This window comes from Lepisma saccharinum, chromosome 11, assembly GCF_977018435.1.
Source record: "Lepisma saccharinum chromosome 11, izLepSacc3.1, whole genome shotgun sequence".
NCBI lineage: Eukaryota > Metazoa > Arthropoda > Insecta > Zygentoma > Lepismatidae > Lepisma > Lepisma saccharinum.
In genome coordinates this window covers 21,611,730-21,629,202 of record NC_139239.1, presented here as the reverse complement: position 1 = coordinate 21,629,202, position 17,473 = coordinate 21,611,730, and the positions used below count along the sequence as shown (strand labels likewise).

Sequence of the window (17,473 nt, the reverse complement as noted above, 5' to 3'; positions counted from 1 at the left end):
TGGAGTTCGAATACAAAGGCCACGGGCCACCGAGCTTCGCTGCTTATATAGGATTTCTCGGTGCCGTGAAGGATTTACCAACTTTTATCTTTACCTCAATTTTACATTACAATAAAATACATATTAATAAAATATCAAAGAGGAACATAATTAGCTACATACAGAAATTACTATTTTTAACCTTTTGTGAATATTAAATATGCAAAATAATTTTAATTGTTACACTCAGCATTTAATTTGACTAGGGAGTATTGCTTCTTCCAACTCCCCTCTCTCCCTGCAACGGCCACGCGAAAAGACAACAAAGAAAAGAAAGAAAGTTTACAACGTTAAAATGTTAAGCAATTATTTTTTTTTAAATACAGGTTTTGTCTTGCGCGGGCATAACTTTCGTTTACCTTAACATAACTAAATTCTGATTACACCGTCTTGCAGTAAAAGAATCAGGGATTAATATGATATTAGTTAAATTATTGTCCGCCAAGGGACACGACAGATATAGCGTGGGGAAGACAGCCTAATCTTTCGTCTTTTCCCCGGTTTCAACGTTTACATAAAGTTGAGTCTGCCTGGCTTCTACACAATAGCGATTGCTTTCTCGCATTGTTGTCCCCGATAATGAAATTCCAGCTCAGCTTGCTGGCAGAAAGAAACAAACTCTTTGAACTTGTATTTAACATCTGGATGTATACTCTATATACGAGGTGTGTTTCACTTTTCTTGGTAATTAACCATTAACACCCAAAAATTATAAATACCAAACAAAGGAAAATATTAAGTTTATATACATCCTTGTAACGTGAACACTGCTACACGTTACAAACGTTTACCACTTTTAGTGCTCAATTCAGAACTTAAGGCTAAAAATGGGGAGGAAACGAGAAATACCGTCAACATAGGAGGTGCCACTCTCAAGGAACAAACATATTTTCACTACAAATTCACCTCCATTAGGAGACAAATATATTGACATTATAGCAATTAATAAGGTTGCAACCCTTTCACTAAGCATTTTGATTAGTGAAATCCGAATCGGATCAAAGATTGATTCTCCTGTACGGATACCACTATGACGGTACTGCAGAAATTGCTTTCTAACCTCCCAAATGATAATTAATTAAGGTGTAGGACTAAGACTGCAAGCAATAAAATTGCCCAAGCATGCTGATTTTCGCACTGTATTGCAATGTTTAGTTGATTAGATTTGTATTAAGGTCCACAATATGCCCAGAGACCTACAGTTTCTAGTGAAATCCCAACCGAACCACTTAATGAAATGTTATACCTCGACCGGGGATGGAAGCCAGGACCCCTTGATATCAGGTTTAGAGCTAGACTATCTGGGCTGGGAGCCCAATTTTTATGTTAGTATTTAAGAATCAGGTAGTTCGTGTACTCTTTGATTCTTTATCATCGTATTTGTCCCTCACGAATATTTGCAGCGATAAGTATAGATATAACAACGAAACCAATGAGAGAACATCGCTAACACTCGTGCAATTGTCGGTACTCCAAACAGAAATGAAACATAACGCTTCTTTTGATTTTGAACGTCGTACTACTTATTCATGTAAAATTCATTTGTCACACCTGCTAGACCTATTCAGAAACTGTATATGTCAACAATCAAAGAACAATCTCACAGTCACTGAATACGTTCACCTAACAGACAAGCACCAGATTTCGTTCAAGTTTGGCGACTAGATTGGCCAATTATTTAGTATCAAATAAATGATCAGTGGCCACTGTTATCGAGGCATATCTGCAGCTGTTCTCCCCCTATTTAATTTTACAACACATCATAAATAAGGTAACCTTGCGATCTAACCGAACTAGGAAATGAATCTAACGTATTACAAAAATCTAGGGGGGCTGAGACTAGTTTTGGGGGGGTCATCGGCCCCCTTAGCCCCCCCCCCTGTAGTGCCGTCCCTGGAAGTAGCTCAATGACTGTGAGTTTGGACACCTCACCCATAGACAGAGGTAACACCTTGATTCTTAAACGTTACCCACTGTTCATAACGTTATACGTATAGGAAACGTTCTGTTTGGTGTGTGTATAGGGCGGAGGAGGAGGAGAACTAACGCAAAATTCCAGTCAAGTTCTTCCCTGAAAGCTTCAATCAACTTTCGAAGAGCGCACCAAACTGATTCTTTGCCTTTTTTATACCTTGTTATTTTTAGTGAATACTCCACTCTTTCCTTTCACGATCAATTGTATATTGTGAGCCAGTAGCATCGAAACGAAGATATGCTTCTACCATTTATTACAGATAGTCAACGTTGATGCCCACTATAGAGGCTTACAGATTGACATGTTTATTGACTGTTCACTCTATTTAGAGTTCGAAAAACACCTTTAATCTTATCAGTAGCACTCTACAATTCCCGGGAAAGTGGCTAATAAATATTTTCCACTCTTTCCCTCTGTTCATGGCCTGGGTATGTCCTCCGTCATATCTGTGACGGTTATTTCACGGGGAGCACGCTGCAAATCGGATTTCCGCTCCAGAAATTGATTTCACGTAAAACCCTGTCAGACAACAATGTGCCATCATAGAAAGAGGAGGGAGGAGGGAACAGGGTGGAGCGTAAAGCCTCATATTTTTCTCTCCGACAGACGAGGCACGTCACTGTTGCCATCTTCAGGGTAGCATAGTAACTAGAACACGAAACACACGCACACATATGTATAAATATATTAGGGAGATAAATATATTGGTTGGTACGTTTTCAAAGGTTGCCGATAAACAATTTCATACGGGATGTATATCATTCATCACGATGCTTTACGACACGTTATTGATCCCCAGGCATAAAAGTGATTGATAACCCGTATTCCCGGAAAGAATGTAGTTGAATTGATGGTTCTGTAACATTTTGATGACCTGATTGATCTGTATTAAAAAAAAAAGTTTTCAACCATTATGTATGAAGGTACGTCGATCGCAAGAGTGTATTCAGGCGGGGAGGTAATAAAGGGGATGCTTATGATTTCTATTGTGTCTTGTAGCTACAACGAGGAACACATGAAACTAAAACAAATAGGAAAAAAACACTTTTAGTGTGTGTGTGTGTGTGGAGGGGGGGGGGTTAAACCGAAGAAAACTTTGCATGTGAGGTTAAATTTTGAAAAGTTTTGTTCCGAAGTGAAATATATTGAAAATCGTGTGACGTCATATTTACAGTTCATCGTAAAATATAAATGTTTTAAGGGAAGCAGGTAGACAGAAATGAAATAATATAATTATTATGAGAAAAATAAATTAATAAAAAGAAGTGGTAGAAAATGAGAAAGAAAAAAAGGAAGCTAGAGAGAGGCGTGCGGGTTGAGGAAACGAGGTAAGACGAAAAGAAAAGAAGTACGCACAGTAGTTTTATTTATGTCTGGCTATATATGTTTATCGATATTTTCTTTTGTTATCCCATCTGATACTCTTGCTGAGCTGTCATACGTGTGATCTATGGAATCTACTCATCGCAAAGTTTATACCAAGAAGCATGCACGGCGCCAAATTATTAGCTGGCTAGCAATTATGAAATTTACAAAGTTTACCAAACGGAACACTGACACATGTGCTGAAAATTCTTTGGATATTATAAAGGACAGGAAAACAAGACAACAGACAAGCACTGACCAAAAGCGCTATGTTGAACAACTAGACATTCATTAGAGTTGGTACGTTGGGACTGGCAGGACATATCCACAAATATTAAATGAAATTAACAAGAGGCTTGTGAATAACTATAAGCAGTGGCGATCCATATTGACTAATCTGAAGCGGAGTGGTTAGTGTAACCAGGGCCGGATTAAGACGAAATTGGGCCCGATGCTTGAAATCTTCGGTGAACAATAAACACAACGACGTTATACATATGTCACAGCGCAAAGAATAATAGTAACTGTATAATAAGTAACGCTGTGTCTAGGCGTCCGAAATTGGAGCTCCAAATTTCATTCTAAGATTTATTTTCAGGTTAATATTGCAAAAGAAAACTGTCCAGCTTTCGGAAAATTCTCGTCTGTTTTCATCTGGGCCTATTTCAGGAATGGGCCTAATGCTGCAGCATCAATAGCACCCACCTTAATCCGGTCCTGAGTGTAACGCGTCACGAGCCAGGTGTCCTAGGTTAGAATCCTGCGTGTCCCATCATCCAGTTCAACAGTTCGTCATTTATAACTTCAACATCACTTTTATTTTTCAACATAATCTCCCTTAATATAAATATATTTATTCCAGCGATTCTCCAATGCCATTATCCTGTCCCTGAAGTGGTTTTCCGTAAGTTATACAACTGCAATCCTTACCTTGATTCAATGGGAAAACGCTGAATAGGGAGGAAGTGTATGTTCCAACTATTCATAGTTTAAATCTCTCAATTTTCCCATTGTAGAAACACCTTTGTGGGCAGGTGCATTGTCTTTATGGAGAACATGGTTTTCTTCTCCAAATAGGGAATTTTCTCACGATTTTTTTCATCTAGCCTATTTAAAAGATTGGAATAGTATTCTCTGGTTATTGTTTTACATTTTGAAGATAACAATCACTAAAATCCCTTTAGCATCGTAACCTTTTCTACTGATGGAACCGACTTGATCTTTTTGCGGGCTGAACCACCGTCTGCTGTCTACTGTTTTGAGTGACTGCTGTTTCGATTCTGGTGTGTTGCATCCATGGTTATAAATCGACACAAAATGGGCCTTATTCTTGTTACAACACTCCTAACACTGTTCAGAGAGTTTCATGGGAATCTGCTTTTGATCTGCTGTTAGCAAGCGCGGCACTAATCTTGCGCAAAGCCTTTTCATGTGCAATTTTTCAAGCATAATATATCCTACACATTCTTTCGAAATTCCTATAGCTTCAGCAGCACTTTCACTCGCCCGTCATATAGCTACCATATCATGCATTTGTTCAATGATTGCCGCTGTTGCACTTTTTGGACGTCCTTCACGTGGATCATCATCTTTCAAGGCAAATTCAGAAGCCCATTAATTGTTGAAAAGAGAGAGAGGAGTTCTTATAAACTTTTGTGAATTTGAAATGAATTTCGGTTTTTGACCTATGTGTGCATAAAGTGGACTTAAAACAAAAATTCAAACAAACATATCAATTTTAAGGAATACACACAACACATTTACTTCAGCCATCTGCATTAAAGAAACAATTTGATAGAAATAGAATAACATGCAATATCTGCTTATGACAGCTGCACAAACTTAAGAAAAAAATCTTGCCGATATCACTGCCACCTATGATCGAGGCCAGGAACTTTACAGACCACCCTCACCTGTACTGAACATATGCAACATGTAGCACAGGTTCACAATTGACTAATGTATTGACTTTGTGATTACTAAAAAATAAAATATATTGCTTATGTACGTATAAATAATTAGGTCTGTATCTGCTTAGTGTGACGAGAGAGTATAAAACTATATATTTCTCTGTGGAATGACTGAAGAAGTTGCACAGCAGAGTTAATTTGGTTTAGTTATATTTTTAAATTATCATACCAAAGTGTCAAACGAGACCGAAAGTCTATGATATGTAAGCTTCGATCTCGGCTTGTTCTCGGAAGAATCCCTAGCCGGTTGTCTTCCCCACTATGCACAAGAAAGATGTGCTGTTCCGTCCGCCAAACCTACCACTCTGACACTAGATGCCTATGCATTTACATCCACCATCACGAGTGACTACGAAGCACGGTTTAATCTACCTCATGTGCCTGTGCACACAGACTATTTACTGAATGTGATAGGATCACCGCAGCCATAATGGTTTGTGCGAGCGTTCGTTCGTGCGATCTATTCACATAATACTCTGCCTCCGACGGGTAGCTGATGAAGCTATAATAACGTTCGATGACATGTATTGTGAAGGGACTTGGGGAATTGCATGCATGATTTCACTGCAGAGTGCAACGGGGCTGTTATAATCCGTGATCGATGTCATGGCGTGCTGGTGGTAGTACATGCGTTCATTAATGGATGGCGCGGTGAACACACAATGAAACAAGACCTTGTTCCAAAGCAACCGGGATAGTATACACCATGTTTTTAACGTAATTAAAACCTAAATTTACGTCCCTGTGTACGATTGGCTTTAATTACATGACAAAACTAAGAGGAGAGAAACAAGAATCCAGAATGGGATCGAATGCATGGATAAACCGCACACCGCAAATGTCAGGTACTGTTAGAGCAAATTAATTCCAGAAACCTCGACAAAGAATCGATTGTTGAAAAATCTTGTGTAGAACATTCCATAAAATCGAAAGACCACGAGTAAAGTGTGGATGCATAATAAACATAATACACATTAAAATTCCATAAACATGTCATAAAGAAAACAAAGATAGTTGGAGCTGCATTTTCGACGAAACCACGATATGCTCTATGGGCGACTAATCAGTTCATTGGCATATCCAGTGGCGCCAACTTAAACGGGTCCGTGGGGCCCAAGCCCAACTTTGTCGTGCGTGATTCAGATTTTTCTTTTTGAGAAAAGTAACGGAGCATTAGTTGGTGCTCATTGATATCATGGTGGGAGGATTTATGAGATTATTGGGTGAACTTATAACTCAAGTATTCGAGCCCACCAAATACTTTTCAAAAGTTGGCGCTACTGGCCATCAGTAGCGTAGCGTCCTAATACGCCCATACGCGTAAATGCGTAAATGCTGTAAATATAAAGTAAAACGTGACTAATTATATACATGTTTGAGCATAATGGCATTATACCACAAAAGCTATTTTTCGCGATCCGTCTACAACGCTCCACTAACAGCTCTCCTTGTAGCATTTCTCTAATGTCTTTGCTTCCCTGACGCCGGCTAGGTTTGGCGTACAGGACCATGTAGGCAGAGAGAAGGAGGGAAAAGCTTGTGGCTTGGATCTCTACAGCACGGGCCATGCGCTGGCGTACGGAGCGGAGCACCTGATTGGTTCTAGGTGCCATGTGACCTTTCCTGCCTTCCGATTCAAGGCGCTGTACTTCCGATGCAGACGACAGAAGTAGAATTTCTACCCGGTTTTTCGTGCTCGTGCCTCTGCTCGTGCTGTGTGATGCTACAATACGCAATATTGACTGACGTATCTTTAATGACCACTGCATTGGGTAATTTATCGCAAGAACAGTGAAGTGCATTAAAAATTAAAAGAACAAAACAGTTTTTGTCAAACAAGTTGATAAAGTCCTCGTGGTAGAAGTTCAGCCTGTGGCTGCTCTACCCCCTAACCCACAAAACTATTTATTTTAAAAAAATATTTTTTCGTTAGTATCTAACTGCCTAATATTGTGCCAGTGGAAATGTTTAGCATTCGTTTCAAAACTCTTAACATCGTATGATCTCTTGACAAAATTATTTTAAAATGTTTATCAGCATTCTCAAGATCAGCGGTCTGAAACTCTGAATTACTACTAATAGGCACTGTTACGTTAGTAGAGTGTACGATTGTTGGATCATCCACCCACCTTCGTGTCAGAGTGTTTTGCACAGCGCGCTAAGACGCCAGAGGTTTCCGGTTCGAATCCCGGCCTACGCATGTTCTTTGTGAGTGTCTCTTCATCAATATCATCACTCATATTCATATTTGCGATTAGCCAAAAGTGGTAGAAAGTGAAGTAAAATAAACCAAATCAATCAATAGTTGTATCATCCACAACAATGAAGTCTACTGTTGTTCTAGAGGCGCTTGTGATTCAGGTAGTTTTTTTAAATTACTTCCGTCATGCCAAAAATACTGTTTTGCTACACATGTGTTACGTGTGGAGCAAAATACTCCGAATGGTGTACGGTGTTTCTGACTTGAGCAATCTAATTAAAATGGTATAAAACAGTGCTCCAAGCATTTATTGCGCACTGAGGCATCTTATTTTCTAGATAAAACAAGCATGGATCATGTTTTATCGGAACCCATCTGACTTAATGTAATAAACACAATGAGGTTTTAAATAGACAATACATATGTCGGCTAATTCCATAAGTAAACTCTTAAGCAAAAAAAAAAGAAGGTCTACCCTTCCTTCTAACTTGGCGTTCCCATCCGAAATGCTCATGCTACGCCACTGCTGGCCATATCAACTTCCCTGTTTATTGGCTATAGATTTTAAACGAACTGCTAATCAGGATACTTTATTTAGGAGTTTGCAAAACTAAGGAAGAAAATAAAGCAGGATCGAAGTAAAGGAAAAGTCATGATCGCTGTTTTCTTTCATGGCCAAACATGAAACATCGTACTGGAACATGCTGCCTATTTACCAGACTTATCCCCCATACAACTTCTACCTCCCCCCCTCCCCACACAAAAGAAACATCTAAAGGGGCATCGATTAGCGTCAGAAGCTGAGGTGAGAGCAGCATCACAGGAGGCATTACATGAGGTTGGAAAAGATTGCTTGCAGCACTGCTTCCAACAGCTCTACCAGAGCTGACAAAGTGTAACATCGCATCGCCAAAGGGGATTACTTTGAAAGTAGCTGTGCATCGGTATTTTGAAGTCATTGCGGTAAGGAACTATGAGCTCAGTCCTCGAACTTTTGGATTGTTGAAGTAGATTCTAGGAAAAATTTAAACTGTTCAAAAGTGACTTTGGTAGGTGCATAATTAGAAGAATTATTTCTAATTTCTATGCAGCTGAAAGTACGGTGTCACCAATGAAAAATATTCAGATTACTGTGATATGAAAGAGAGTCCGATTTAGATTGCTCACCTCTGTAAATACTATATGCATAAATAAATAAAACAGATGTTCCTTACACTTGCAAGCAAAACACGGGACAATCCCGTTCCTCGACATACATTCGAGCGCAATGAATGTGGCAGCACAGAACACGCAGACACGAACGAAGAGGAAGCGAGGGAAAAACAAAAGACAGTCCACTTTAGTTCACGAATTTGCTCGGGTACTTCCCTTCTTGGTAGAGCAGTTTATGATATGACAGGCGTAGTTGACTGGCAGCCATTTTTGAATCCGCATATTTTGTCGATACAGTCCTGAAAATGTCTATATTTTAGTATGTTATTCGGGGAGGCCTACACTAATTCTCAACTTTATACTACAGGTAAAAGTTCTGACACATTCTTTTTTGTGCTGATTATTGTTGTTATTAAAGATGTTGCGAAGAATATTGGGACCAGTATGTGAGAATGGAAAATGGAGAAAGCGATTTAATAAGGAGCTCTACGACTTATATCAAGAACTAACAGTTATTGATGTAATGAAGGCGGCAAGGTTAAGATGGGCAGGACATGTGATTCGCATGAGGGATAGTGACCCTGCAAAGAGAGTGATGTTGGATATCCCAGGCGGACAGAGGAAGCGAGGAAGGCCTAAATTAAGATGGGTGGATGGAGTGGATGAGGATGTTCGGAAGCTCCAGTATAGAAATTGGAAAGTTGTGTCAAAATGTAGACATAGATGGACACAAATCACTGAGGAGGCCAAGGTTCATCAGTGGACTGTAGCGCCATAAGAAGAAGATTGTTGTTATTATTTTGTACAGAAGCAACATCCGTTATAATTATACCTAGGGGAATACTCTTGCCGATTCCCACCGATACCGATACTTCAAAATTGTAACAATTGCATGTTGTTCAAAATACTGATTAATATTCGTAGTTGAGTATTATCTGCCTTGTGATTTCCGTGGAAGTTCTTTACAACTTCTTGGAGTGATCTCCTTGCTGCCACCTCAGCTTCATTCAAACTGTGAAGCACAAGCCTTCTAGCTGAAGAAATATCACAGTATTTCACGATATGCCTAGTCTTCGCAGTTATTCCAGAGATTTGTGTATTGCAATTTGCAAACATAGCGATCCGTTGCATGGTTCAACGGTTCTCTTCAAACCATGCCCAATCCGAATGGCATGAGACAAATTCTTTCATCCACACATAACAGTGTCTCACATGAAGGAGGTATGAGCGGCCCAAGATTTATCCTGGTCACCTATTTTGCAGCCAAAATTGTAATGATGCGATCATTACTTGATCCTTTTATTTTATATGTTTATTAATTAATTTAATTGAGTCGGTTGGTTTTTAGTTTCATGTGTTTTGGTAATGTTAGTGTGCAACTCTTGTATTTCTGTACGTTTGAATTCTTGGCCGTTGGGGTAGGTAGATGTGTCGCTAGACAGCTGACTAGCGGTAAGTTTCCAGTAACGGGTTAGGTCATTAGCGGGGCCTATAAATAGGAAGGGCAGGGGAGCAGTGGCTCACTCAGTGTTGCCACATGAAGGGAAATTTCCCTCTTGTAGGGAAATTCGGACCGAAATTTTAGCCAAAAGGGAAAAGGGCATTTCGATGAAAAATACCACAATTGCAGGGAAATTTTAAGGTCATCTGAATACATTATTACAGTTTATGTTAATTTCGAATTTCATATCCACGTGTTAATGTTATTTATTTATTTTGCTACCCCTACTTGCTTCTGCTCCTTTAAGTTTATTGTTCGTTGCTTTTATGCATCTTTAGATAAATAGTAACGATGAGGATTAACTATTAAATGGATTCCTGACCAGGATTCAAACCTGGGACAAGGGGCATCTGGTCAGGAAGTGATGAAACTGAAATGTGAATTTTTTTAAAAATATTTTTTATTCAAACGAATAACAAATTCAACGGAATACTTAACTACGTACTACTACTGCTTCCACCACCACCACTAATAATGCTGATGCTACTACTACTAATTATTATTATTATTTATATAATTTGCTTAGGTGAAGGAAAAAATTGGTCCACAAAGGGAAATTTTGTCCCTTGGAAAGGGAAATTGTGCCCTCACGTTGTGGCAACACTGGGCATACTGGCTCTCAGATGTTTGGCGGAGTACAGCGATGTAAGAGGTATCTTCTTCTCTAAGGGCGAGCTTTCCTTCCTTACTATGTGAACCGACGGGGATGTTAACTTCCTTTCTTCTAATACACAGACTTGCTCTTTTCACATTATTTCAATAGTACCTTTCATGTGGGAAACGGGGTACACATGTACACCAGTGGCGTATGCTGGTTTTAACTAGTGGGTAATCTCCGACACTTGATTCATCCACCCACTCCTGAAGTCTCCCTGCAAATTTACCTCAACATCCATACAGGATTTATGAATATACGTATGTGTGAAAAATTTTACCTTATTGTTGCGACCACTGTCGAATAATTGTTGTGATTGCAGTTAATCTACGTTTAGAATTTCAAATAATAAAACAAGAAAAGATAATAAACCTATAAGAAAAAACCTGTAACAAATATGAAAGGAATGCGGTAGTGAAATAAAAACCCTTAATATTAATTGAAGTGTAAAATTCAAGTTATCCCAGTACCCAGTTACTCGTGCATTCCCGATTTTTGTTTATATACACGGAAGTTCAAGAATTGTGATACAAGAGATGCTACTGGTCCACCTGCATTAACTATTTGCAATTTCTCCGGAAAAGATCCTGTTCCAAATATTTCCACACGCAAATATTGTATTATATCCATTGCAATTAACTTCAGTAAACACAGCACTAGCACGAATACTAAACCACTAACAGCTAAACAAATATTAAATTTTCGAAGCACTAATAGGAACAACAGCACAAAGCCACCTACGACACGCATTCAATTCCCTGCGCCAATCTTCTATTGTGGTTCCTTCCTGCTTGAGTCAGAATTAAATTTCCTATGGATGCTGAAAAATTCCCTTTCCCAGCTTTATATTCCCTGCGATGCGCGAGGTTCTATAAGTTGGAATCATTGCGTTTGTTGTTTATATATTTTTGCATTCATACATCTTTTATCTTTATGATCATTATTAATCTAAAGAGGGGGAAAAGCAACTTAAATTAACTAATATATGTGTACGTATAATATATATAATTTATTTCTGATAGCTTTCCCTTTTAAAATTTATTAATTTCTGTGAAAGAAGTACTCTCACTGGTTTTGAAGTCTACAAAGAGAAAGTAATCACGCATTTTAAAATTCAAAAATGAAAAAGTAAGCATATAAATTGATTAAATTGTTATTTGACGTCGCTTTTCTGCAACTTTTGGCTAGTCACGACGAGTGATGATATGAAATTGATGAAGGGACATTTGCAAAGAACACCCATGGCGAGGTCGGTATTCGAACCCTGGAGCTCTGGCGTCGTAGGGAGCTGTGGTAACCACTCCGCCATAGAGGTCGGTGTAATTTCTTGAATTTATAGTTCAAATTTTAATTTATTTAATTACCTTCATCTTCAATATTTAAGCGTCTCTTCTTCGAGAAATACTGTTCAAATAGCAGAGATCTGGAAGACAAACAAACGTAAAATGAGAATTAACATAGAATTGGTTCGCAAATGTTGTTCAGATTTCCCTGTTTCTAGCGCACTTTCGGATGTATATTTCTACTTCCCTTTTCAGTACGTAATTTGTGAACCCAGAATTCTGTTTCCTGAGAAATTTCCCTGTCGTAAACAACACAGCTCCTACGATACAAAAGCCTGACAGAAGAGGGTCTGGGGTGGAGAGTCCGAGTGATGGGGTCTCTGCAGAAGGAGGTTACCCCTTGCCATGGAATCACCGCGCCTGAGAAGCAGTGTTTCCTTCCCCTTCCTCCCGTCAAGGGATTTAAAGGGAGCCGGTGGAATCTCACTCTGACGTCACCAGATTCCACCAGCTGGAGAAAGTGGCTGAAAGCCTCACGGACATACCGCGGCAAACGGTTGAAAACCCTGGAAGCAAAGAAATATGTGAATCAAAGATTGGTTCGGAAGAATATTGCCAACAAATAAAAGAACAACTGTTTTAAAAATTATAGCCGGGTCATCTCCGATTACCTATATGACCCAGAGTATATGCCGCTGATGTACACATACCTTCAGCCACCTTTTTTGGTACTGAAGGGTTATTTTTTTTTTACTCGTGAAGCCAGTGGCTACGCGAGTTTACACACTCTCTTCGGGAAGGGGGACAGGGCACACTGAAATGTGGATTTTGCGAATAACGGCCAAGATTTAATTTATGTAAATAAGATATGAATAAACCTGCATATATCAAAAAGAAAATGGGCGTTATCTATTGATACGAAGAAATACCTGTCTATTGCCAATAGTTATATCCACAGAACTTCAGATACTGCATGTGTTGAACCTTGGGACAAGGTTTTAAAATGTACGGTCGTGTATGTTGAAGGCGCGAGCTGTGAATCGCCGAAAAAAAACACAGTTTATACCAATACAAAATATAGTTCATATAATAATCAATGGACTTATGTTTCTCTTTTGAGATTTCGACATTTGGATCCTAACAACGGTGCAATGAGCCTCAACCCGATATTCTATAAATTGTTTTCTAAGACAGTGCAACTGTAGGTTCGAAAGGCTTCTCGGTGATGTGAGGTATTTACTAGACTGAAAGTCACCCTTATTAACTTTAACTTCTAGATCCACCACTGACTCACCGCAGACACACTGTATATAAGACAAGATATGCACAAATTAGTGCCAACAAACTTATTTATGTCACAAATGTAAGATAACTGGATTTCAACTGACATGTTACCATTGCTGTTTATCCTGGTGGTTATAAACCAGTATTTTTTCATTGTTGTGATTAATAATTGGCTTGCAAAGAAACATTTTAAGCAAAGCAAGTTACTACTTTTATTCATGTTTTGGAACTCATAATGCTTCTACTTTTGCTTTATGATAAATATGGGGTACAAGGAGAAGAAACTGTAAACGCGTTATACTTCATATTCAAAATCAGCATGAAAAAAAAACAACATAAGAATCAGTGAAAACTATTCATTTAACAAAATCATTGTTGACGAGTGTAATCCAAGATAATTTTCCAAACTTCGTTAATCATTGATGAAAGAATGAATGTAACCTGGATTGTGACAATTCTCTCATGTACGACTGTATTAGTTTCAAGGACTGAGAAGTGCGTCTACGTATAAAATGAACGAATTTGGGTTCAGAAGTTCTGAGTTGGCAACAATGACGCACTGGATATAATACCCAGTCAGTTCTAACCAATCACGCTATTAGTGGGCATCCAATCAATTAGCATGTAGATGTAACTTAATCCCTTTGCATGTCGCACATTCCCATGTACCATATTCAACGATGCATGAAGGGGTGGGTAAGTAATATTACGTCAGCCAATATTGATGCACGAATCATGAGCAGTGACGCAACCACGAGGTGGGAGGGGGATATGAAGCGGCTGGAGCTCTCACTACACAATAAAAAACATAGCTTTATTACCTTATATAAATTCAAAATAAAACGATATTAGAGTTAATATAGAAGCTTAGCCACCAAGCTTTACTTTAATTACTCGTGTTAATTTGTTAATTAGTTGCGGTTGAGTTGTGTTTAAAATGATAATTGGTTTAAATTGCACTATTACAATTGTATGATGCTTTTTAATCCTCTCATGCTACTGAGATGAGCTAAACGATAACAGATGCAACAGGGGGAAAGAAGGGAAGGGAAAGGGGGAAGATGAGGAATGTGAAGAAGGTAAAAGATGAGAAAAGGGAAGGGAAATCATGAAAAAGAAGGGGAAAATATGAAGAAATGGAAGTGGAAAGGATGAGGAAAGGGAAGGGAGAAGATGAAGAAAGGGAAGTGGAAAGACGAGAACAGGGAATTGGAAGAACGAGCACAGGGAAGGGGAAAATATGAGAAAAGGGAAGTGGATAGAGAAGGGGAGAAGACGGGGAAAGGGAAGAGAGAAAGAGAAGAGGATTGATTGATTTGGTTTACTTTATCTCGCTCTTCTGCCACTTTTGGCTAATCGGGAAGGTGAGGATGAGTGATGATTCGATGAAATTGATGAAGGAACACTCACATAGAACATCGAGATTCAAACCTGGGACCTCTGGCGTCGTAGCGCCAATCCGCCACGAAGACGAGGAAAGGGAAATGGAAAAGATTACGGAAGGAAGAGGAAAAAGATGTGGAAAGAAGAAAGGGCAAAAAAAAGGCCAGGAAAGAGACTGGGAAAGATGAGAAATTTGAAGCGAGAAAAATGAGGATAGGAAGGGGAAATATGACGAAAGAGAAGTTTAAAAGAAGAGGACATGGATGGAGAGAGGGAAAGACAGAGATAGAGAGAGAGAGAGAAGAACCGATACCGATTAATATTTTATTTTGAAATGCTAAGAAGACCTGTAGGAAAGGTGTTTCTACGATTTGACACCAACAACTTTTATACACCTATCCAAAAGCTGGTGTGTATCTAATTGACTGAATTATAGCTTTACATAGCGTCACCGCTTTGTTTTCAGTAGTACATATAGCTTACGAAATTCCTGAAAATAACCTGCAATCTAGTCTGAAAAATACTTGCTCTCTTTCCTGTAATAACTTTGTTTTTGATTGGGTGTATTTCAGCGCTATGTGACAAAATAAGGAGTTTAAGTAATTAGGTTTATATCACCCTTTTCCTGGAAAATCTTTCCTTAATAAACCTGAAGCAAAAGCCTTTTGAAAAGGATTTTTAGCAAGACTCTTTAAATAACCTCGAACATATTTTACTTTAATATCTGGCGAAGGTTTCACTTTCAAACTACTCGTTTTGGTTCCATGAAAAGTGAGTTGTAAACACTAAAAGAGCAGGGAGTCCCTAAGACAACTGAATAGAGAGGGGGAAGCACCAAGATCATCAAGATGATCTGAGCGCGGCTTGGAAATTCATCCACGGTGGCCCTGCCTGGTGGCACGCCAAGCTTCCATCACGCTAACGAGACATAAAACGAAACAGAAGGATCCGACACGGGATGGGGGTGGGGAGGGGGGGATTGCCAGGAGCGTGCAAGAAAATAGAAACTAGTTGGAGCTACGTTTAGTGCGTGCAGCCGTGGGTACTGATAAGCAAATGGCCATTCGTTACTTTATTGATGACATATTTTTAAATAAAATAACCAAACTAATTCTGAAACTATCGTGAAGCTTATAATTAGTGCTCGGAAGTCGAGGAAAAATCTTTTTTCCCCCCTACTGTCCGAAGACGAGGCCCAACACAATATACGTATGTTCATTTTGGGTCATTGTAGGTCAGAAAAAGGTGGGTTTTATTTGTCCTTTTTTACCTTTTTCAGCGTTTTCTTTTTTTGGCTTGTTGGTCCTTCTTTCGACTACGTTCTCACTGCCCATTATCAATTCGAATCATCATCAGTTCATCACCTCTTAAACATCCTTTCTGTAGTAAAGAAATATATTTGAACCATCCCTGAAACCAGAGAAATACATTTTTGGACGACTGAAGCAGGTACGGTACAGCACGCGCATCCAAATATCTCAAGTCAGATAAGGAGGTGCCGCGCAGAGGGAGGAGGCGGGGAAGTTCTATAATGTCTGAAAGAAGATGCATTTCATTTATATAGGGCCTCCCCCATGGCGCAGTGGTAGCGTCATTGCCTTGTAATCGAGGGGTCCCGGGTTCGATACCCGGTGGAGGCACAAGTGGTTCGGATCCCACTTTAAATTGTAGGTCCAGTCCCGATTAGCCTTACTGTGCATAAAGTGGACTTAAAACAGCAACTCAAACCAAACCATTTATATAGTTTTTTCGCACTGTGTGTTCCATACCACCAGAATTTTTTTTATTCATTAAATATGTTATTAAAACTGAAGTTATTAATTAATTTGGATCACATTTATACGTCCTTTTTTTCAGTTTTTAGGTCCTTTTTTATATTTTTAGGTCTTTTTATAGGTTTTTTTTGGCAATTTATAGGTCCTCAAATTCCGAGCCCTACCTAGAATATTCTACCGAACATTACGGGAAGTGCCTTTGCCACATTACGTGCACTGGCGTGCACAGGATTTTCGAAAGGGAAGGATTACGTCTACTTTTTTTTTTTTTAGCGGTCAGCCCTCATTTTGTCATATTTTCCTGCTTTTGACATTCTCTTTTAGGAACAAGGCGAGCGGGGGTTGACCCAACCAACCCCCTTGGGCCCGCCACTGATTCCAGAGATCGAGACCTGTCTGATGTTAGCATGTGTGCCCGCAATGAACCTTGCCTCCCTGAGTGTGGAAAATGTTTATCTGTATTTCTGTCTTAGATGCGATTTCTCCACTTCCTCTCTTCTATCGATTCGTTCTTTTACTACCCTATCTCTTCCATCTTCTACCTCTCCTTCATGCTACTCCCCTCTTTCTCTCGACATGGTACTTTTCTCTCTCTCTTCTTTTATTTATCTTTCTTCGCTTCTCTTTCTGCCTATCTCGTTTTGTTTATTCATCTTTCTCTCTCTCTCGTTTCATTTCTTTCTCATTCCCTCATTTCTCCCCCCTCTCTTTTGTTCATATATTTCTCATTCTCTCAATCTCAAAAATTCTGATTTACGTCTCTCCGCCACAGAGATCGAATCGATGATGAAAGGACAATCACAAACACATGTGAACAAAACACCAAAAATAAACCCCAGAGAAGATCACGCGCAAACATGTCACACTAGTTCCAGCATAGGCATATCTTAG

At 39.1% G+C, this 17,473-nt stretch overlaps 1 protein-coding gene across 1 annotated transcript; it reads left to right on the top strand.

Annotated features, from left to right (window-relative positions):
- The first annotated feature begins 9,119 nt into the window (after window positions 1-9,119).
- LOC145994969 (uncharacterized) lies at window positions 9,120-9,479 on the top strand. The gene has a single exon (XM_083131502.1). The coding sequence runs from the start codon at window positions 9,120-9,122 to the stop codon at window positions 9,477-9,479; it is 360 nt and encodes a 119-aa protein (XP_082987628.1).
- The last annotated feature ends 7,994 nt before the right edge of the window (window positions 9,480-17,473 follow it).